Source organism: Sorex fumeus, unplaced genomic scaffold (genome assembly GCF_029834395.1).
Source record: "Sorex fumeus unplaced genomic scaffold, SorFum_2.1 ptg000051l, whole genome shotgun sequence".
NCBI lineage: Eukaryota > Metazoa > Chordata > Mammalia > Eulipotyphla > Soricidae > Sorex > Sorex fumeus.
Window position 1 is genome coordinate 38,528,297 of NW_026606108.1, and position 22,541 is coordinate 38,550,837.

A 22,541-nucleotide genomic window follows, 5' to 3' on the forward strand; every position below is an offset into this window, starting at 1 on the left:
CTCAGAATACATGCTATTCCAATCTGAAATAGGAAATAGTAAAGAAATAGATAATAAAACATGTTGGCAGTTGCCAAGGGCAGCGGCTGGTTCCCAAAGGTTTGTCTGGCAAAGGTGTCAGGTGCTATATACATATCAGCATTGCTGAGGGGTGGGCTGGCTAGGAAGAGAGATGTTCTAGAATTTGGGAACTTACAAAATGGATTTAAGAATTATTGTTAAGGTAAGTGAGATAGTTCAGTGAGTAGGGTGTTGCAAGCAGCTGGCCCAGGTTCACTACCCTGCACTTCATATGGATCACTGAGCCCACCAGGAGTGAGACCTGAGTGCAGAGCCAGGAGTAAGCCTGAGCACTCTGGGTATGCCACGCCCCCCACCTCTCCACCCCGCGGGGCCTCCCCCCCAAAAAAAAATCATTGCTGCTTCTAGGCCTCAGCTCCACCAATAGCTCAGCAGGAGAAAAATCTATTTTCTCTGGACAAAAATCTATTTTCTCCAGCCAGCGGGTAAAGAAATTTGAGTTCAAAGTAATTGTTGACAACCTGGTGAGCTGTAGGAGCAGGTCAAGGATGTGGCTCTCGTGGGTGGGCTGTGCCCTGATGCAAAGCAAGTCTAACATAGAAAGCCAGAATTTTTTTGAGCTGCTTATGCAGTTCAGCTAAGGATCCCTCAACAGGATACCAGGAATGGGGTCCTGCCAGGTTAGGCTGTGGGTGTGAGATATATAATCTACCCTAAAACCTCCTGGAGAGATCCCAAGCCAAAGTCATCAGTGTGGGTGGGAAACCCATTAGTGAAGAAACAGCACTGCTGGAACAAGTCTAAAGATAGACTTCTGGGCCAGAGAGATAGTTCAACGGGGAGGGCTCTTGCCTGGCACATGACCGACCAGGGTTCGATCCTCTGGCATCCCGTATGGTCCTCCAAGCACCGCCAGGAGTAATTTCTGTGTGCAGAGCCAGGGGTAACCCCTGAGCATCGCCGGCTGTGGCCCCCAAACAAACAAAAAGCCAAAACGAAAAAGAAGAGGATGGGTTTCTGAGGTGGAAAAAGCAGCTGAGCCTGCAGGAACGCTGAGGCGTCGCACCTTTGAGAGGAACTGGGGGGGCGTCCAAAGGCGCTCTGTGTGAGGCTAGAAAATCGAACCCTACTAGCTGCTACCAATCTCCTTCCACCTGGCAGTAAGAAATGAGATGAGAGTCCAAACACTGCGGCTCTGGCTCGGGTTCTTGCTCCTTATCCCAGGGATAGGGTTTGAGCTGGGGTGATGGCTTCTGTCAGTCTAGCTCACTTCAGCTACAGCGCCGCCTTCTCCGAACTCGGCCGTGCTCGGGGCGGGGTCAAGAAACCCCGCCCCTATCCCCGCCCCTCGGCCTCGGGGCGGGGCTCCCGTCGGCTCCCGGCTGCCCTTTCCCTTGCAGCCTCTGAGCTGGCTGGAGTTCCCGGGCCGATCTCCGGACACGTGCGGTGAGTGAGGACCAGGTCCGGTAGGTCCTAGATGTCCACCAACTCCCCCAGTAAGAGGCCTCAGTGTGGAAGGCTTCTGCTGAGTCACGGGACGAAGTTGGGTGCGTTGCGTCGTGACCCCGGGTTTCGAGCGCATCTGGGAGAGACTGAGAAATGGGGCCCCCGCCGTTTGCTGTCGTCTGTCTCGTTTGTCCTCGCCGCGGCACCTTGCACCGGTCCCGGGAAGACTCGGAATCCAGGCACCGGCGCCGGGGGAAGGTTTGTGAGGAGCACGTGTCTGGATGGCGCTCGGTCAGCACCTTGAGTCACAGCCCCAGAAAGGGGCAAGCTGCTCATTTCTTTCATTTTTAAAGTTGAATAATGAACTTTCTCTAATTTCCTTTTCCTCTGATTTGTTTGGAGGTTCTTAAGGCGTGAAATTGCAGGATGCACTTAAAGGGTTCCTTGATGTTAAGAAGGCTAAATTATAGGGCTAGAGAGAAAACTGGGGACTGGGCGCTTGTCTTGCACGTGGCCTTCGTGGGTTCCATCTCCACCATCCCGTATGGTCCCCCTTGCACCGCCAGTAGTGATCTCTGAGACAGCCGGTTGTGGCCCAAATAGGTGGACAGAAATGCTTGATAATCACGAACATTTTTGCAAATTATGTAAAAATCAAGGTTGTTGGAAGATATAAATATAACCTAACTGGCTGTTTCCTTAAAACGCGCTACATCAAATTATCTTTCTGAAGTGTTGCTTCTATTGTTCCAAAGGGCAGATAATGGATGCCCTCGATAGTTTTTGCTTCTTGGAACCCACGCCTGGTAGCGCTGGGTAGTCACTCGTGTTGATACTGCGTGCCATGCGGTGCCGGCCTCCCCCGTCCACCGTAAGGCTTTGCAGCTCTTTCAGCGCTCTCACTGGTCCACCCCAGGCTGCTTTGCGTTTTCTATATTCGCCTCTTTGCACTTATGGGCTAAAACCTCCCAACCAATTTGTGTATAAAGTGCTATTAATGATCTAATTTCACAAGTGAGGAGACCTAGGTGTATAAGAAATGTACGCCACTAGGCTATTTAGAGATAGCCCCAGTCTTCCTGATATTGTAAGTAGGTTATTTACTTAACTCCCATGTTAAGTAAAATGGTTGTGTGAATACTGAGCCAAGGGAAAGCTATTTGTTTTAGCTTAATACTATTTCTTTATTATTAGGGTCATTTATTATTATGACCTATAATGATATTGTACAGTTTATCCTTAGGACCGTTATTGGGGTGGGGGTTTTGAACCTATAAATGCCATTGTTCCTATTGGTTAACCTGTAATGCTTTTATTGCAGAAGGGCCAGCTGTAGACTTCAGCCAGATGTGGTGCCAGGTGAGTACAGCACTATTAGTCTACCTTGGGCCCCAGCTGTAGGCAGCTGCCTAGGTTGCTGTGTACCTAGGCAAGTGTTACACTGCTGGGAGAACAGCAGCTTATAGCTGGTTGGTGTTCTGGCCTGGTTCATGCCTGCACTGTTGTTAACTATACCAGGATGCCAGTACAGTCATTAAATTTGCAAGAATGCCTTTATGGAGAAAAACCTTAAAAATCCAGACCTCTCTGAGTGGTTCTGGTCTAACAGGTTTGACTAGTATGCAATTAATATGAGTCACACCTTGGAAACCAGAACAAAAGTAATCAAGCCAGTAATCAAGTGAGATGAGAGAAAAAATACTTTATTTTTAGAATGCCTCTATGGGTTTGAATGGGACCTTTAACACACAGTGGGCAAATTGATGGGACTTAAGCTAATTTCACTGAAATTAAAGCTAATGATGGCTACTCACTTGCCTTGCCGTATAAGGCTACTCCGAATCTTCTTTTAGGGTGGCTACATCCAGCCATGCTTAGGGGTTACTCCAGAATCTGCACTGAGGAATCACTACTGGCGGTGTACAGTGCACCATATGGGATGCTGGCAATCAAGCCTGGGTCAGCCGGGTGCAAGGCAAATACCATATCCACTATACTCTGGCTCCTGCTCCTCAGGACGATTCTTTGTAGAGGGGTTTCACAGCTATTGCTATATATGAGGATACCATGTAGAAATGTTCATGGGAATTTGTTTTAAACTATGAGCATTCTTCTTTAGCTCTTAATATAAATCTTATTGGATGAGGAGCTGGAGAAATAAGAGCTAATAGTGTAGTGGTTGCCTTGAATGTGACCCACCTGGTTTGATTTACTGAGCCCCAGCCAGGAGTGATCCCTGAAGTGCAGAGTAAGGGATAAGCCTTAGGAACCACTAGGTGGCCCGAAAACAAACCAAAGAATCAGGTATTTCATATAGGCCTGGCTGAAATTATGTATATTTCTACTTTAGTCTGGCAATATATTTCCTTAGGTTCCCCATCCCCCTTTTCCCCCAGGAATTTCTATCCTTCTAATTTTGATCCTTGACAGCAGTAAATACTGAGTCCCCTTTGTGGTGATTTTGTTTTGAAATCTGAGAAGAGATGGGTGTTCTAAGAAAAAACCACTTGGGGTGGTACTGGAGGTTGTCCAATAGGGCTTAGTTCTGTGAAATTTGGCATTTTTGTTTCATTGGTATGAACTAAGAATTAGTTTTTGTTCTGTCAATTGGTTTTAAATGCTTGGTATGACTACCTCAGATGTTCATGGACCATAAGTAAAAGTGGTCTTTTATTTATTAGATCTTAAAACTTCAGTGATGGTAAAATAAGCAGTCTAAGGATATGAAATCTGGTAAAAGGTGAAAAATAGTCTGTTTCCATTGCTATAGAAAGGATAATTTCAGGTGCTGCAGGTATTGAATAAGTGATATCTTTTTTTCCTTCTAGGATGATTTGAAAGTAGGGCATCCTTGGCCCTCCTGAAGCAGTAATTAGTGGCAAGTGGACAGCTTATATGATGCTTTCAGGTAAAGGTGCCTGCTCATTCCAACGTGGACATCGACCTGTTTGCTAGTTAGTGTTGTGAAAAGGCAGTTGGGAAGAAAAATTACCTCTTTAGCCTCCAATAAATTCGGCCTTTGGGCAGGGAGAACTGAGTAGAATTCCGAGGTGATGGACTCTGAAGGCATGGTAAATTCTGAGGTTATCTCACTCTGTTCACTGCTACATCCTACAGTGCCTGGCACATGGTGGAGCTTTTGAGTGTTGGATAAAATGACTGAAGGCATGCAGGAGGAGGTTTCATTCCCTTTTTTTTAAAGGTTTGGAGGACTGGAGAGATAGACAGCAGATAGGGAGTTTGCCTTGCACGCGGCCGACCAGGGTTCAATCCCCAGCATCCCATATGGTCCCCCAAGTACTGCCAGGAGTAATTCCTGAGTGCACAACCAGGACTAAACCCTGAGCATTGCTTGGTGTGGTCAAAAAGGCAGAAAGGGTTGGAAAGTGTGGAGGTTCCAGGTCTTGCTTAGCAGTCAATATTCAATTCTCTGGGGCACCTTTGTGCGTGTTACCTAGCTTTGGTATCTGGGTATCTTCAACAAGATTTTGGGAATCACCCAGTGGTTGTCAGCTGTCTGGGCTAGTTTGATGCCTCAGATGGTGTTACAGTGCTGGGAGAGCAATGCTGCCTTGTTGGGGTGTGGCTGCAGCACCGTTCTGGTGCTGTGGCCCACTTCCTGTGGGCAGTGTTTTGCACCCCTGAGAGTGGAGTGGCTCCTCTTCTGGAGTTAGTCCTAGTCTGGGTGCATACAGTCTTTTAGAAAAGGACCCTGTCATAGGGACAGCCTATCATGCCTTTCCCTTTTGAACCCTAGATGGCCTTCACCTGAGAGAACCACACCTACACTGGAGCTTCAGCCACCTGACAGCTGTGTGATTGATTGTAATATATGTCGTCATTTTGTCATGTAAGTCCTGGAAGCTTCAGCTCAAATTGCTATAGTGAAATCAGTTTTTTTGGTCTCTGCCCATAGTCCCTGCCTGAGCTCTCATTCTTAAGGGTGAAGAATACCTCTAGTTCTTGTATTTTGTTCCTTGATGCTCAACAACTAAATTCCTTAGAATTTTCCCAGGTGAACACTGTCTTTTGTACTAATGAGAACCGGTCACCAGAAAGACTAAGCAATTTGGGAATTGTACCCGCGCTCCTTATTCTCCAGAGTGATTGGGCTGGATAATAAAAGTCTCAGTGGATGGGATTGGTGAGCAGAAGAGGGGCATACCTCCGGTGTGGAAGCTTGCTACCCCTTCCCAACATACTTTGTTACAGACATTGATAATGTCTGGATGTTTTCTGTATCTTTACCATAATTATTTCAAATAAACTGTTCAAATAGCAAGTAAACTTTCTGAGTTCTGTGACTTTCTAACAATTTGGGTGAACTTGAGGCTGTTGTGGGGACCTCCCATCTACTCCTAGATGACTGGTACCAATTCTCTGATTCCAAGTGGTGTCAGGATTGAGTAACATTGAGCTGGTGACAAGTTTTCTTGGTGGGAACACCTGCCCGAAGTCTCCAGAGTATTGGAGATGCAGCTGAGTGGCAAAGTTGCCTGCCTTGTAGACTTGATGCCTCAAGTTCATTATGTTCATTACTGTGTCATGTTTTACAATGGCATGAATGTTTTATGCTGACAGTGTTCCTGCACCACTTCTTCGACCATGGCATCTTTCTCCCTAGCTTCATTCTCTTGGCCATCACTTGGGCCTTATTTCCATTGCATTTTGTCTTTTTTGTTTGTTTAGTTTTGGGTCACACCCAGTGTTGCTCAGGAATCACTCCTGCAGTGCTTGGATTATATGTAGTGCAATATTTAACCCAGGTTTGCTATGTGCAAGGCAAATGTCTGCTCCAGCCCCTCCGTTTCTTGTAATACTCTGAAATGCAAGGTTTCTTTTTTATATATATTTATTTTTTCTTGTTTTGGTCAAACCTGCCAGTGTTCGGGGGACCACATGGAATACCGGGCAGCAATCCTGGGTCAGTCGCATGCCCTGTATTATCACTCCAGCCCCCTGGAATGCAAGGTTTCATCTTTTCTTATAGCTAAAATAGTATTGTGTCTCTATATGTGTGTGTGTGTGTACCACAAATTCTTTATCTCCTCACTTGTTGGCCACTTGTTTATCCATTATATTATAAATAGCATTGCAGTAAACATACGAATACTTTTTACTTTAGTGTAGATCCTTTATCTTTAGAAGGCTAAGATGATTTAAAAATCCAAGATGAATAGTTTGGGTTTGTTTTGGGGCCACACCCAACACTGCTCAGGACTTAACTCCTGTTGCTATGGAGACTATATGGGATACTGGGTGTGCAACGTGGATCAACCAACCACATGCAAGGCATGTACCCAGATGCACACAGGATCACAAATAGTTGCTCTAGAACCATGTGTGGTTCTGGGAATCAAACCCTGTTGTCTGGTTGCCAAGCAAGAGCCTAAACTGCTATATTATCTTTTAGCCCTCTTAAGTTTCCCACCTTGTGCTTATAATTTGTTCTATTTGCACACGTTGCTTTCATTCATCACTTAAGGAAATAGGCCCCCAAGAAGGCAGAATTCCAGCAAAACGTAACATTTAGTTTTAGGTTTTAGAGATAGCCCTGAGGAAAAGGAAACATAAATAACTGGATTGGGCATGAGATAGTACAGGGGTTAAGGCACTAGACTTGCACACAGCTGACATCTGGATCGATCCCCAGCACTACATAACCTAAGCACAATGGGATGTAGTCCAAAGTGCCACCCACCCCAAAATGTATATAGGTCTCTCTGAGCAAGATAGTGCAAGGGTTAAGGCACTTGGTTTGCATGCAGTTGGCCACAGTTAAATTCTTAGGTGGCCTTCCAAGAAGATCTGAGAGCAGGCTCTGAATACTGCCAGGTATACCCGCAACCCCAAAATATGAATAAAATCTGGTATCTCTTCTTCGAAATAGAGTTTGTCAGGGCCAGAGAGTGAGTAGGCCATTTGCCATTCATGAAGGTCTCTCCTGGGTTCAATCTCTGCACCCCAGATGGTGTCCTGAGCACAGCTGGGTGTGGCCCAAAGAGGGGAAAAGAAAAAATAGCCAAAATACAGATTGTATTTTGTATGCTAGACAATAGTACAGTGGGTTAGGAACTTGCCTTGCACATGGCCAACCTGAGTTCAGCCCCCATCAGGAGTGATCTCTGAGCACAGCCAGATTTGGCCCCAAAACGAAACTTGATAGAGCGACTCAGGTGCAGGGATGTCAGCCCCTTGCTGCTACTTGAAGATGGTTAATTTGTTTGGTGTTTATTGAGTACCCCACTAGGTTCCAGTAGGTCGCAGTATTTTGATGGTGCGGATGCCTGGTGAGATAGTACAGTGGGTAAATTATCTGCCTTGCACACAGCTACCTGAGTTTAATCCCTAGCACCCTATATAGTCCCTTGAGCCCTGCCCTGTGAGCACTACCAGGTATGACCCCAAAACTAAAATAATTTAATGGGATTTCATGCTTGAAAGGTTAGTCACCAACTACTCCCTCTTAATTTTGCTTCCCAGGAGTCTAATGTTTACAAGAAGTAAAACATTTTGAAATAGCTTATTCCTTACCATTCTCTGCCCCTTTGCTCAACAATGGAAACTGGTTTTGGACTGGCAGGATTATTGCTCTGTAAATATCCAAGCTCCAGCGGGCCCAGTAACGTCTCCATTGGAGACTTTGTTGTTACTGTGTCTGGCATATCGAATACGTCACAGGGAGCTTGGCAGGCTCTGCCCTGCGGGCGAGATACTTTCGGTAGCTTGCCGGGCTCTCCGAGAGGGGCGGAGGAATCGAACTCGGGTCGGCCAGGTTGGCTGCTTGCAAGGCAAACGCCCTACAAGCGAACCTTGGGGCGGAGGAATCGAACCATAGCACAGCGGTTGGGTGTTCGCCTTACAAAGCGGCCAAGATGGCCGACCCGAGTTCGATTCCTCCGCCCCTCTCGGAGAGCCCGGCAAGCTACCGAGAGTATTCGATATGCCAGACACAGTAACAACAAAGTCTCCAATGGAGACATTACTGGGCCCGCTCGAGCAAATCGACGATCAACGGGAGGGCCTTTACTTTACTAAATATCCAAGCTGGGCTGGGGAAATAGTTCAAGTGGTTTGTAGTGCGTGCTTAGCGTTCCCTAAGTGATCCTTGGTAACCACATGCTTATCTATCCTACCACTACTCACTATAGTCTTACTGTCCCCCACCCCCAACTGCCATCACCTTCCTTTGGTAGCAGTTAACACAAGCCCCTACCTCGTTGCACTGCCCAAATTTCAGGTTCCAGTCCTGCAACCTACTAAGATGAAAATTAAAGGAACAACAGTATAGTGGATAGGGTAAAAAAAGCAAACTAAGATGAGTTGGGAACCCCTAATATGAGTACTATACCTGGTATGTGTCAATTTATTTCTCTTCCTTCTTTCAGGTTCAAAGAAAGTGACAGTGAACTTTTGCAATGAAAACTTGACTCATCTCAAAATTCAATCAGGAAAAAGAAACCCAGAGGAATAAGTTCTTCTGGCCCCAAAGGGATGCAAAAAGGTGGCTCTGTGCCTAGGAATTCACACAAAGGAAAACAAGCTGGTAAGAGCAACTAATTAAGAACTTAAAAGAATGTCAAAGACTCCTGTGAATCTTACTGCTTAATTAGGGCTTTATGAACAGTTCCAGTTAATGGACCTGTCAGTGTTCTGAAAAACAATTTCCCTGAATTAACAAATCCACTGTAATACTTTGAATGTCTGGTTAACAACATCTTTCTCTTTACTGCTATTCTGGGAACACGTCTAATGAGCCAACTTGCTGTTTTATATTTTTTGTCAATTCTGAAGGCTTAGTTCAAAGAGGAATGCTCTACCCCCATCAATGAGTGGTGGGGGTTGGTGCTTCTCATTTGATGGCATTATAAGATACTCGAGGCTCATCTTCCCTATTTCCTGTCCTGATCCTAGAAACCAGGAGTCCTGATTTTTTGATTGGAGAATGGTACCAAGGAGCCATGGTCTGATCTCATGATATTGAGATATTTCTAGGCCCTTTCAGCTAATAGGACCATGAAGCAAATTTGTTTTATTTTTTTGCTTGTGGGCCACCCTGACAGTGTTCAGGAGTTACTCTTGGCTCTGCATTCAGAAAATGCTCCTAGCAGTACTGAGGGAACCATATGCGTTGCCAGGTTGACCACATGTAAGGCAGTCACCCTACTTGTGCTATCTACAATTCTGATTTTAATTATGAGCTAGATGATCATTACCAATTTTAAGGTGATTTTTTGGTTGGGGGGCATGCCTAGATGTGCTCAGGGCTTACGCCTAGTGGGATCAGGTGACCTTGTCTCTCCAGCCCGAACCATGAAATAAACATGTCATACCGACCAGGATCTTTATCGCCCTCTCTATGTTGTACCTACTTAGCACTTTGATTCTGTGATCTCTCCATCTTAGAATGCTGGTTGAACCTGTTGTGTTTCATACTAGATGCTGCAGTCCTCAGATGACTGATTATTTTTACCCTCTGAGCTCAGAGAAGAGGTGAATTCTTTACCAGCTGCTGACTGAAAGGAAGAACCAGGCCCCAGTACTAGTGTCCTACAAGCCGAAGGAGTGGAGTTCAACAGTGATTTCCAAATGCTGCTCCACCAAACTTTTTTACAGGTCCTAGAAAAAGTTATTGTGCTTACACATGGTACACCTCAATCATGTGTGGAACTGTTAGAATATTTTTAGAATAAATGTTTCTTATTTCTGCCTTAGCAGTCTACAAATACATTTCCCCAATTTTCACTGGTTTGCAGGTGTATTAAGTTTATAGGTATGTTGGGTACTTCACTAAGGGAAAAGACCTGTCCCAGAATTTTCAAAAGATTGATCATCTAAGTTATTCTTTAATGAGTTTACAGCTTCTTGCACAAAGGATTTGGGGCACACCTGGCCGCGCTCAGGTATCATATGTGGAGCTGGGATCAAACCAGGTTGACCATGCTCAAAGCAAGTGTCCTATACTATGTTTTCAGCTTTTATTAACTGAACTCTGCTAGGTGGATGTGAAAGTAACATAGTCCTACTGAACTTAACTACCCATTTTGTTCAGGATAGCACTCATCTCATTTTATCCTGAGATTACCTTCAGGCCTGACTGGTTTCATTCAGTGCTTGCCAAGCCTTTCACCATAGGTGTCTGCACAGACTTGCCCTTTCTGATCTATCTTCTTTCTGCATTTTGTCTATTTTAAGAACTCGACTTTTAAGTGAAATAGATTTCAGGAAATAAGAGAGAAAGAAACCCATGATGTACAAGAAAGGAATTATACCCCAAATGGGGATTCCAGACTGGAATGAGGATTGCTTGCTTTTCAAAATACGATGTGAAGATAATATATTTGCAGAGGATTTACTCAACTTTAAAGCATGATGCCTAAGATATGTTTTTTTATTTACTTTTAAAATTATTTTTACCTGGCAATCTTCAGGGGTTACTCCTGGTTCTGCACTCAGGAAATTACTCCTGATGATGATTGGGGGCCATGTGGGATACCAGGAATTGAACCCAGGTTGGCTGAATGCAAGGCAAGTGTCCTACCCACTGTACTATCACTAACCCTGATTTTATTTTTTAATTGGTAATCTAAATGCCTTAATGGTTAGGAATAACCATTTGTGGATAAATTGGAACTTTTGGGACTGCTTGCTTGCAGTCATTACACTAACAAACTGGGACCAGGGAGATCTCTCAAAAGGCTGGAGCTCATGCCATACATGTTTGAGGTCCATGCTGTATTCATAGTACCACATGATCCCTAAACACTGCTGGGAACAGTCCCAACACGACCTGGTTTGGTATCAACACCAAAAACTACTTTTGTTTTGGCCACAATCAGCTGTCCTTGGAGCTTATTCCTGGCTTTCTACTCAGGGATCACTCCTATCAGTCCCTATGCACTGTATTCTTTCTCTAGCCCCCCAAATCAAAAACTTCTACTGGTTTTATTTCCTTTGAGAGAGTTTCCCAAGCATAGCTTGGGAATTGAATATATATTTTAGGGACAGGGAATTGAATCCAGGACCTCATACATGTAAGACACATGCTCTAATGCTCAGTCCTGATAAATTTATTCTAAACATCTGTTTGGGCTATGGAGGCAAGCGGTACTAGGAATTCAACCAGGGTCTGCTACAAGGTCTCACTTCCTGTATTATTTCTCATGTTCCCAAACATTTCTTCACCCACTCACTATCCTTACAAGATACTGGGAATTACTTGACAAAATCACCAGGTTACTAGATCCTAAAACTGCTGCAGTGTCCCTGGATGTCCCTTCAAAGCTGATATTTAGTTTGGGACGAAATATCTTTAGTCCTACATCTTTCCAGCTAATTCTTGTAAATATCTACCCACTCGGTAATTAAACTCATTTACCCTAATAATCTTTCTAGTACTATTTAAATGATCTTAATTCTTGTCTCTTACTTATTCCATGTGCCAAATAAAATTGCATTTCAGACCATTGCTATTTTGGTCACAATCCCCACCTCAGACAATTTTTCCAACTTGAAAAAGTTGGAAATATTTCAAGGATTTATCTTTACAGTTTTCTGTTCCCTTCTAATTTTGCTTATACACTGGTATTTATCTGTTAAGATATAAAGACTCTGACAAACATAATCAATTACATAAATATTGAACACAGGAAAGTCTTTTATTAATCAGTACTATAAGTATATGTTCAATTATTTTTTTCTGTCATTGTCACTTTTTTTTCATTTTTTATAATTTTATTTATTGAATCACCATGAGAGCAGTTACAAAGTTGTCGGGTTTAAGTCTCGGTCACACAATGAAATACCCGTACCTTCACCAGTGCCCATTCACCACCAAAAACCACAGTATACCCCCATCCTGTACCCTCCCCCTACCTGTGGGGAAGATGATTTCCACATTACTCTCTCTCTAATTTGATTACATTCAATATTTTGACACCAGACCCACCATTATTATTTGGGATTTTACTCCAACACTCAGATCTGCTGAAAAGGCAACAGTAGACAATTTGTTTTCTGTTGTTGCTTATGAATAACATATGATGTCGCGTGGCTGCAGTAGTGGCCGCGTTTTGAAATTCCGAAATTTTAACAATTAAAACTGGAGGGATTTCTGCCAAAACCTGATGGGTTCCGAGGTTTGTTCCTGAGTCTCTGGGATCATGGCCGTTAAGCAGCTTGATTAGGAGCCAGAAAGGCCATTCATGGGCGACTTGGGGTATCATTGGGATGGGGAGGAAAGGGCCGGCTCCACCCCTATCCCGTGAGGCCTCGAGTGTCTTGTCACTGCAGGCCCAAACCTGACTGTCCAATGGCCTCTGGCGATGGCGGCCACCGAGCCGTCAAAGGGGACAGCACTCTTCCGCCCCTGGGATGACCCAGCGACAGTAACCTACTGCGGGATATGGACACATTTCTGCCAAAAGCCACTGGTTTTCGAGATTTGTTTCTGAGTCTCTGGGATCATGGCCATTAAGCAGCTTGATCAGGAGCCAAAGAGGCTGTTCTTGGGCAACAACTTGGGGTCTCATGGTGGGGAGAAAAGGGCCGGCTCCACACCCATCTTGTGAGGCCCTGCGTGTCTCATCACTGAGGTCCCAAACCTGACTGTCCAGTGGCCTCTGGAGGATGATGGCCACTGGGCTGCAAGGGGGAACAGGCCAAGGCACGAAACCTATTCCCACCTGGGGTGGCCCGGTGCTGGTAACCTACTTGCAGGAACCGGACGCATTTCTGCCAAAAGCTGTTGGGTTTCAAGATTTGTTTCTGAGTCTCTGGGATCATGGCCGTTAAGCAGTTCAATCAGGAATCAGAGAGGCCATGCCTCCAATTATATAGCTGAGCTGGAGGTGGTTTGTGGGTGTGTCTTCCACATACCTAACTTTTGGCCATTTACTTTCTTGGTAAACTTTGCCCCAAGTTTTTGGGGTCTGGTCAAAGGCACAGCAGCAATTTTGGGGTGTCTGGAAGTCTATAGGCACCATCAGGCTGCTGATGCACTCACCTCACAGGTACAGATTGACCTGCTGGCGGCACCTTGCCCCCTTATGTTCAGTTATTTGATGTAAAAAAAAAACTATTATAGGAGCCAGAAATAGTTGGCTATCTCTGAGTACTGGTGCTATGTTACATGCAGCTGCATAGATTGTTCAATGAATGATTATGTGGCTTAGTAAAGAGGGATGCCAAAAAGATAAGTCATTCTTGGCAGGGCTTAGAGGACTAAATGGGATGCCAAGACTTGAACCTGGGTCGGCTACGTGCGAAGACAAACATCCTAGCCCTAATAATTTCCCTTTTTATAATTATGAGTTGGCTAAGTGAAAAATAATGTGAAAGTAATGTAATGTGATTAGGTCTTTTTTTTTTTTTAAGTCTACAGGTAAACTTCAACATTGTAAAAGATATTTGTTAGTGGGTTTGGGGAGCTGGTTTAGTGGTCAGGAGGGCATGTTATGCATGTAGGAATCCTGTATTCTAGTTTCAGGATCAACCTATCCCACCACACCACTCCCCCTGATTCCATCTGCCCCCAAAAAATGTTTGTACAGCTAGAAAGATCAATACAGATGTAAGAAGTTTGCCTTGTATGTGGCCAGCCCAAGAGAAACCCCCATCATTTCATGGTCCAACAAACTGCCAAATGTGTCCTAAAATGTCTGCTGGTACCCAAAAGGGTAATCAACAGGCTTGAGCATTTGCTCAGCAAGTGAGAGACCCAGGTTCAATTCCTGGAACCAATGGTTTCCTAAGCAGTGAGCCAAGAAAAGGTCCTGAATATCCCTAGATGTGGCCTAAAAAAGAAAGAAATGATGGAATGAGGAATTTTCTCAAGGTTGTCTGCTAGATAAACAGCAATTTAGGGGTGAGGGATATAGTACAGGGATTAAGGCCATAACTTACATATAACAGAAGTTGATCCAGTTTTCCTCCTTCCTTCCTTCCTTCCTTCCTTCCTTCCTTCCTTCCTTCCTTCCTTCCTTCCTTCCTTCATTGAATCACTGTGGGAAGTTACAAAGCTTTCAGGTTTAAGTCTCGGTCATGCAATGATCAAACACCTTTCCCTTCACCAGTATTGTTGATCCAGTTTCAAGCATCCAACTATCACCACTTGAGGCCCTGATAGCTCCCAGCACTGGGAGGACAGGCTTCCGAGCATTGCCAGAAGCCCCCTGACGCTTGAATACTATTTGGGAACCCTTATCCTCATCCCAAATTTAGAGGTTCATTGGGCTTAGCCCAGTTGTATTCCAGATCAACCTTGCTGGGGTTAATGTCTCCTTGAGGCTTAATTTTGACTGTTGCTATTATTTGGGAGCTCAACTTGGGCTGTAAAATGAATCACTTATTCTTTAGATGTGGCTTTTTTGTCTTTTCCATAGTATCTCGACATGACAACTAGGTTTGGAGGAGATAAAAGCAGATTTTTTTTTTTGGTTTGTTTTTGGGCCATACCAGCACTGCTCACAGATCACTCCCAGCAGGCTTGGCGGACCATATGGGATGTCAGGGATTGGAGCCAAGCCCGCCCTGTGCAAAGCAAGTGCAGTACCTGCTGTACTATTGCTCTAGTTCCTAGATGAAAGTAGGTTTTAAAAATGTTTGTGTATTCATGGGTCAAAGCCAGTTAAAGGGCAATTAACAGACCCTTCAAGAGGAGCGTAGAGAGGTATAACTAATAACACCATTTCATGAGAGGGAAGACAAAAAATTTGATACTCTTTAAATTATGTAAATATTATGTTTACATAATTACAAGTATGGGCTGGAGCGATAGCTTAGCGGGTAGGGTGTTTGCCTTGCACGCAGCCAACATGGCCAACCCGAGTTCTATCCCTCCGCCCGTCTCGGAGAGCCCAGCAAGCTTCCAAGAGTATCTCACCCACATGGCAAAGCCTGGCAAGCTACCCATGACGTATTCGATATGCCAAACACAGTAACAAATCTCACAATGTTACTGGGCCCGCTCAAGCAAATTGATGAACAACAGGAGGACAGTGACAGTGAATTACAAGTATACAGCATTCTGTGTTTTGGGTCTCCCAAATTGCTGGGGGACACCAGGACTACATCGGTCGGGCTTCCCAGAAATTCTTAAATAGAGAGTTGAGAATACATGATGGAGCTAGAGAGATGTAAGGTAGCAGTACATAGTAAGCTTTGTTAGCATCTGGGCTGGGTTTGAGCCCAGCACTGCCAGGAGTAGAGCAATCCCTAAGTATAGTCAGATGTTGCCCATTACCCCCCCACCATACACACACATCCCACATCACCCACAAAACACAAATTCCCTCTACGTAGGTTTCAGACTTATTCCTCAAATTTCCTTTTATGTGTTGTTTTATTGTTTTTGGTTTTTGTTCTTTTTTTGTTTTTTGGATCACACCTGGAGATGCACAGGGTTTACTCCTGGCTTATGCACTCAGGAATTACTCCTGGCAGTACTTGGGGGACCATGTGGGATGCTGGGAATCGAACCCGGGTCAGCAGCGTGCAAGGGAAATGTCCTACTCGCTGTGCTATCACTCCAGCCCCTCGAATCTTCTTTTAAACTCTTGTCTCCCCTCATGCCACTGCCAAAAGATCCACTGGTTTAACAATTTTCTTTTCCTTTTATTTTTTCCCAGCGAGGGGGATGGGGGGCACACTCAGCGATGCTCAAGGGTTACTCCTGGCTGTCTTGGGGGATGACCATAAGGAATTTGAGGATTGAACCTGGGTCAGCCATATACAAGGCAAACAATCTTTGTTTAAAATATACATTTTGAGTCACACCAGTGATGCTCAGGGGTTCCTCCTGGCTCTGCACTTAGGATTTAACCCTGGCAGTGCTCGGGGGACAAGGATGCCATAAAACAAAGCTGGGGCAACCGTATGCAAGGTAAGCATCTTACCTGTTGTACTATCTCTCCATCTCTGGTGAAATAAAGTATTCCAACAATTTTCTGTTAAGTCTGCTTAATTAGTAAATTCTGAGACCATAACACTGGAAGGCAATATAGTATAAACTTCCATACTTCCATAAACTTCCATAAAGTTTGGAAACTATGGGGACTGGAGCAATAGCACAGCAGGTAGAGTACTTGCCTTGCACACAGCTGACCCGGATTCAATCCTGGACATCTTATGTGATCCTCAAGCCTCTTCAGGAGTAACCCGAGTATTTCCATGGATGTGGCCCAAAAGCAAAAAGTTTGAAAACTATGAATTTAGGTTTTCATAAAAATGAGTTGATAGTGGGCTGGAGCGATAGCACAGTGAGTAGGGCATTTGCCTTGCACGCGGCCAACCCGGGTTCGATTCCCAGCATTCCAGTTGGTCTCCTGAGCACCTCCAGGGGTAATTCCTGAGTGCAGAGCCAGGAGTAACCCCTGAGCATTGCCGGGTGTAACCCAAAAAGGCAAACAAAAAAAATGAGTTGATATCCTTGTTTGTTTTGTTTGGGAGGGGGATTTGGGGTCATACCAATGATTACTCTTGTTTACTCTGGGATCTCCACTCAGGAATCACTCCTGGCAGTGTGCAGGAGACCAGATAGGATGGTGGGGATCGAACCCAGGTCTGTCAAGTGTAAGGCAAGAGCCCTACTACAGCCCGCTGTACTATTTCTCTGGACCCAAAATCCTGGTTTGTCACTGCTTGGCAATATGACCTTAAGCAAGGTGTTAAATGTTAAACAGGAATAAGTTCTCACCCTCAAAATTATGTTAGTAATTATAACGCATTATCCACGCCTGGCAAGCTACCTGTGATGTATGCGATATTTCAAACTCAGTAACAAGTCTCACAATGGAGACGTTGCTGATGCTTGCTCAAGAAAATCAATGAACAACGGGAGGACAGTCTACAGTGCTATTAGCTGCTTAGTAATTTAGTGGTATCAAAATGTTATGTCTTAAAGTCTGCTGTTCAAAATTGTGAACTTTTTTTAAGAACTGAAATCCATAATCTATCTCTTAGTATACCAAAGTTATCACTAGGATCTTTCAAAGTCTGAGCAGAAATTCTTGTTTTTGCTTTGGGGCCACCCCTGGTGATCTTTAGGGTTTACTCTTGGCTTTGCACTCTGGATGTACTCCTGGTTTGGGAGACCATATGGAATGTTGGGGATCGAACTGATTGAGCCCCCTCCCACTCCAAAAGAACAGAAAATCTCTTGCTTTTTAGTTTTTTGGTTTAAGGCCACACCCAGTGATGCTCAGGGCTTAATCCTGGCTCTATACTCAGGAATCACTACTGATGGTGCTTCGGGAACCTGGGGTGCCAGGGAGCGAACCTGGCCATGTGCAGAAAAAGCCTTATCCTCTGTACTGTGGCTCCAGTCCCTGAGCAGGAATTCTTGATTCGTGGCCTTTCTCATCTGTACAGCACCTCACTGCACCCTAGTCCAACTAACCCAGATGTGGCTAGAATCACAATCCATCTCTGAGCACAGCCAGGACCATATGGACTTTTTGCCTAGCTCCTTCATGAGATAATGATTTTCAAGATATTTGTCTAATCTGTCACTATTATTCCACCTTTGTGAAAATGCCATTTGACTACTACCCAGCGTATGCCAGTATTGTATTATGAATACCCAAATGGCAATTGGCAGAAATAAAGATTCCATATTTCTGCTGATCCTCAGTAAATAGTCATTTGAAGAAATTTGACTTTTCTTCTTGACATACTCACCAGATGGCATTATCTCTTTATTATCCAAAAAGCATAGATAAGTGCATATTGAAATAAAGATGTTTGTCTCCAGAGAGGCAGAACCTTTCATCTAAGAGCTGGGTACAATAAATCTTAGACAAGATGTTGAAATCAAGACTCGCAGAGAAAGCAGATCTGGTTTTCAGTAGATGATTCACTTCTTCCAGGAGCCCCAAGTTCTTTCTCAAAGCTTGTAGAAAATCATACAACATACATACAAATGTTGGACTCAAGTTCCACTTTTCACAGTAGCTATTTAAAAATTTTCCTCCAGCCCTCTTACCTGACATGAAAACTGAGGTCACCTGATTCACATATCATGGATCAAACCTAATGAAATCTCAGTAGTCTCTCTCTACCTCCTGAAAAGCAGGTGTCCTTTCTTTGAATCCCACTCTTTTAGGAGTGTACATGATATATGGTCCCCATATTTTTTCTTAACTGAACATTTTGTAAGATAAACCTTTCTCTGAACATTTTGGTTGTGCAAAAGTCTCTCAGCCCTGCCTTCCCTCCAGTTCTCCATAGCCAAACTTTTTGAGTTGGACATTTTCCATCTTCATTTCCATATACTCAACACCTCCAGTTTTGACTTCTCTCCCACTTAATTGAAGCCACTTGGTAAGAATGATGACCATGCCTGTTGCTAAATCTAGATCTGATCCTAGTTTTGAACTCCATAGCATTTGACCCTGGTGATTGGGTGTTTATCTGTAGCAGTGTAGCACTGTCCTCCTGTTGTTCATCGATTTGCTTGAGCGGCACCAGTAACGTCTCCATTGTGAGACTTGTTATTGTTTTTGGCATATCGAGTATGTCACGGGTAGCTTACTGGGCTCTCCTAGAGGGACGAAGAATCAAACCTGGGTCAGCCAGGTGCAAGGCAAACGCCCTACCTGCTGTGCTATACACACAGCAGGAGTAAATGGGTTTTCATTCTTTTTTTGTTTTGAACCACACCTGGCAGTTATTTGTTCCTGGAACAGCATCATTCACAGGTGCTTCCTTCTGACTCGGTCTCCTTTTCCCCTTCTACCCTCTGGGTGACCAGCTGAAGGTGTTTATAAATTAAATACTTTAAAATATTTAAAAGACTTTAAAATACTTCAATTTCTAAATCTCTCTCTCTCTCCCCCCCTCCCCTCTTCTGTGTCTCTCTCACTTCCTCTCTTTTCTCATTCCAGTTCATTCAACTCTGGTTACTTTATCATTCATAAGTGATCATTAATCCATACACCATTCTTACCGTCTTCTAACTTGGAATTGATGCCAGACTAAATTTATCTCCCAGATCCTTTTCTGGCTATTTTTCACCCTTGAAGCTTCTCACATCTAAAATTCAGTCAGGGGCCAACCAAAGTATGGCGCTTGCCTTTCACGCAGCCAACCTGGATTCTATTCCCAGCACCACCCCATATGGTCCTCTGAGCCCCACCAGGAGTGATCCCTAAGTGCAGAGCCAGGAGTTAGGGCCGGAGCACCACTGGGTGTGGCACAAAAGTAAAATCCAGTCTAACAAGACTACCTTTTTGTCCAAAGTGATCCCTTCAAGTTTCTAATTTTTGTTTTGTTTTGTGAGGGCCACACCCCGTGGTGTTCAGGGTTTATTGCTGGTTCTGCACTCAGGGATTACTTCTGAAGGGGTCGGGGTATTATATGGGGTGCCAGCGATGGACCCAAGCCAGCTGTGTGCAAGACAAGCGCTCGCCCCGCTGTACCGGTGCCCCGCCCCCCTAAGAATGACTGGTAAAGACAAGAACTGAGTCAAAAATAGGGGCCTCTCTAGCGCATGTCTCCATTTAAATTTCGTGTCGTGCAGCCTAGGGGACGGAAAAAGCCATTTGGCGCAGTGGGTCTCGAACGCGCAGGTAATGGCCGCCTAGCCATTTCGCGCCACCGACCCGGCCCCGAGAACAACGACCGGCGCCACGCGCGCGAGCGAGGTGCGCCGCCGGGAGGGGGAGGGGCCAGACTCGCGCAGAAACGGGACCCGAGGGGGTGGGGGCGCGCTCTCTCGCGAGAGTGGGTTTGTTCTTGGGCTGCAGCCGCCGCTGCCACCTCTTAGCAGCGCCGTTGCTGCGGGGGATTGTGGGAGGCTCTGCGTCCCGCTCGCTGGGAGAGAGCTCGCTCTCCTTTCCCCGCTCCCTTTTTCCTCAAGGTAGGCGTGATTCGGGTAAGACTCGGGGTGGGGAGACCGGGGTTCTGGGCGTTCGCCGGGGAGAGGCGGCGGCGGCGGCGGCGGCGACCCGGGCCGTGGGGGAGCGGGCGGCGCGCTTTGCTTGCTCGCTCCCACTCGTCTGCTCGGCCTCCCTCCGCGCTGCGTATGTGAGGCGCCTGATCGGCGGCCGCCATGTTAGGAGTGCAGTGGCGGCGCGACCAGACTCCTCGGGCGGCGGAGGTGAGCGGGCCCTAAGGGAAACGCGCCGGTAGCCGAGGGCCTCGGGGAGCCCGGGTGAGGCGGGACCCCGCGGGGGCGCCGGGGCAGCGGTCGGGCCTCACCGCGTCCCGGGCTAGGTGTGGGCGGGGGCGGGACGACGAGCCCGTTACACGCGGGCGGCTGCGCTCCGGGGAAGGGAGGAGCGCTCGAGGCCCGGGGGAGCGACCGTCCGCAGGGGGCCTGCCGTTTGGGGCGGCTGCCGAGGATTCCGGAATCCCGGGCTCGTGGCAGCCTCGGTTTGTGTTTGCCCTTTTATCCACGCTGCGCCTGGAAATAATGCCTCAAAATGGAGGATTTTCGCAGACTCCCGCGACGCGTCGCCGTCCACGCGCGGTTTCTCGGCGTCACGGCCTTCGCTGTGCTCCTCAGCCTTCGCTCCGGAGGCGCCCGGAGACGCCCCTGGCCGGAGACCCCCACCCCCACCCCGCTGCGCGCGCCTCGTCGCCGCACCTCACAAACAATCCCCCCTCCCCCATGGCGCAAAAATGGCCGAAAAGAAAAAAAACAACGAAACGTTAACGCTTGTTTTTTCCCATTGCGTCGTGGAGAAGCCCTTCGGCCCTGCGCTTGCGGGGCAGATTTGCTCGTGTTTCCGAGAGTTGCCTCACACGCCTTTCCTTTTTAATTGAAATGTTACCCGTCTAGGTGCCACTAGAGAGGATCGTGTGGTGAGGGGCCTTCCGGTTTCCAGACAAAGGGTTGGGAGTACCGTGTAGCCGCCACATCGTTGTTCTTTTCACGGCTAGCGCTGTGCCGAGTCTTGGATTCCACGGGGCCTTTTCCCCCGTGCCCTCAGTGCTCATCCTGTTCTGGGGCCTTGTCCTTCGGGAATATTCCTACTGGCTCAGTTACAGTTTTCCAGCTAGATATTTCTAGAACGGTTATGGCGTTTCCGGTGTTTCTGGTCTTGGAATAATGCGAGTCGTTGATTTCACGGGTCATGATAGCGATATTTGTAGTGATGATGGGTGTTACGTATTACGGCTTGGTTTAAGCTTGCTTTTTGTTCCTTTTTTTTTTTTTTTTTAAGGTTTTTAGTAGTTGGTAAAACTGGTTTTCTCCCAGGCAAATTGAAACTAACAGTCGACTCCGCGGGCAAAAATTAAGCTATTTTTATATAAGTTTATAGTGGAATTTATGTTTGGGATCTCAGTGGCGCAGGCCCATCTACTAGGCTAGCAACGTGATTTTCAACGTCGGTGTCTGTTGGAAGTCAGGACGACGTGGAAAATTTTTTTGTTGGAGAAACGCGGTTTCTTCCCCACTGGAATGTTTCTGCAAACTTGACATTAAACACTTGTGATTGGTTATGTAAGATTTTTGGGGAAAGATGTTCTATTGCCCTGTACTTTAAATTTCTGTGATTGTGCATAGCATTATATGCTTATAACATGGTGTATACTTTTCCCTTTTACTGTGGAAATTATCTTTATAACTCCTTTCTCAGCTGTGTGTATCGAGTGTTTTTACGTTTTCAATCCATTAGGATTTACCTACCTTTAATTTGTCCCATATATTAAAGTAGTATCTAAAGCCTGGCAAGCTACCCGTGATGTATTCAATATGCCAAACACAATAACAAGTCTCAAAATGGAAATGTTACTGGGCCCCTTTAGCAATGCTTTTAGGGAATAACGTTATTACAAGTCCTTTACTGATCACTAAACTTTTAACACATGAGGCATTCAAGGGAGAAATTTACATAATTTTTAAAGTAAAAGAAAGTTCCAAGTTCCTATTTCATTCAAGAGTTAAACCCAAGAAGGTGGTGATTATATGGTTAATCAGTGGCAATTCTGCAGATGTGTTCTAGAATGATGCGTCTTGATTGAACACAATTCAGACTCTTTGAGTTGAAATAAATGGACTTGAAAATGGGAAGATTCTACTTTAAAGATGGTGCTAATGGAGTGTCAAGATTTGTATAAACAAATGTTAG

At 45.5% G+C, this 22,541-nt stretch overlaps 1 protein-coding gene, 1 long non-coding RNA gene and 1 other non-coding gene across 5 annotated transcripts in view; all 3 read left to right on the forward strand.

Annotated features, from left to right (window-relative positions):
* Positions 1 to 1,382: 1,382 nt before the first annotated feature.
* On the forward strand, positions 1,383 to 10,415 carry LOC130032942 (uncharacterized). Its single transcript, XR_008793887.1, has 6 exons — positions 1,383 to 1,467; positions 2,789 to 2,826; positions 4,296 to 4,375; positions 5,225 to 5,317; positions 8,856 to 9,013; positions 9,907 to 10,415. It is a non-coding gene; the product is annotated as an uncharacterized LOC130032942 (long non-coding RNA).
* Positions 4,966 to 5,163, forward strand: LOC130033153 (small nucleolar RNA SNORA74). Its single transcript, XR_008793902.1, has one exon. It is a non-coding gene; the product is annotated as a small nucleolar RNA SNORA74 (small nucleolar RNA).
* Positions 10,416 to 20,241: 9,826 nt separating the features above from the next.
* MATR3 (matrin 3) overlaps positions 20,242 to 22,541 on the forward strand; it is a 33,889-nt gene continuing 31,589 nt past the window's right edge. Inside the window, exon 1 of one of the 3 annotated variants that reach the window (XM_056124258.1) lies at positions 20,242 to 20,323. Coding sequence is in view for 1 of the 3 variants with exons in the window: in XM_056124260.1 (XP_055980235.1) it covers positions 20,516 to 20,563 (48 nt within the window). In the remaining 2 variants the exon portion in view is untranslated. Of the gene's footprint in view, positions 20,324 to 20,344; positions 20,564 to 22,541 lie in introns of those variants that run through there. The other 2 variants (XM_056124257.1, XM_056124260.1) reach the window with 2 other exon arrangements.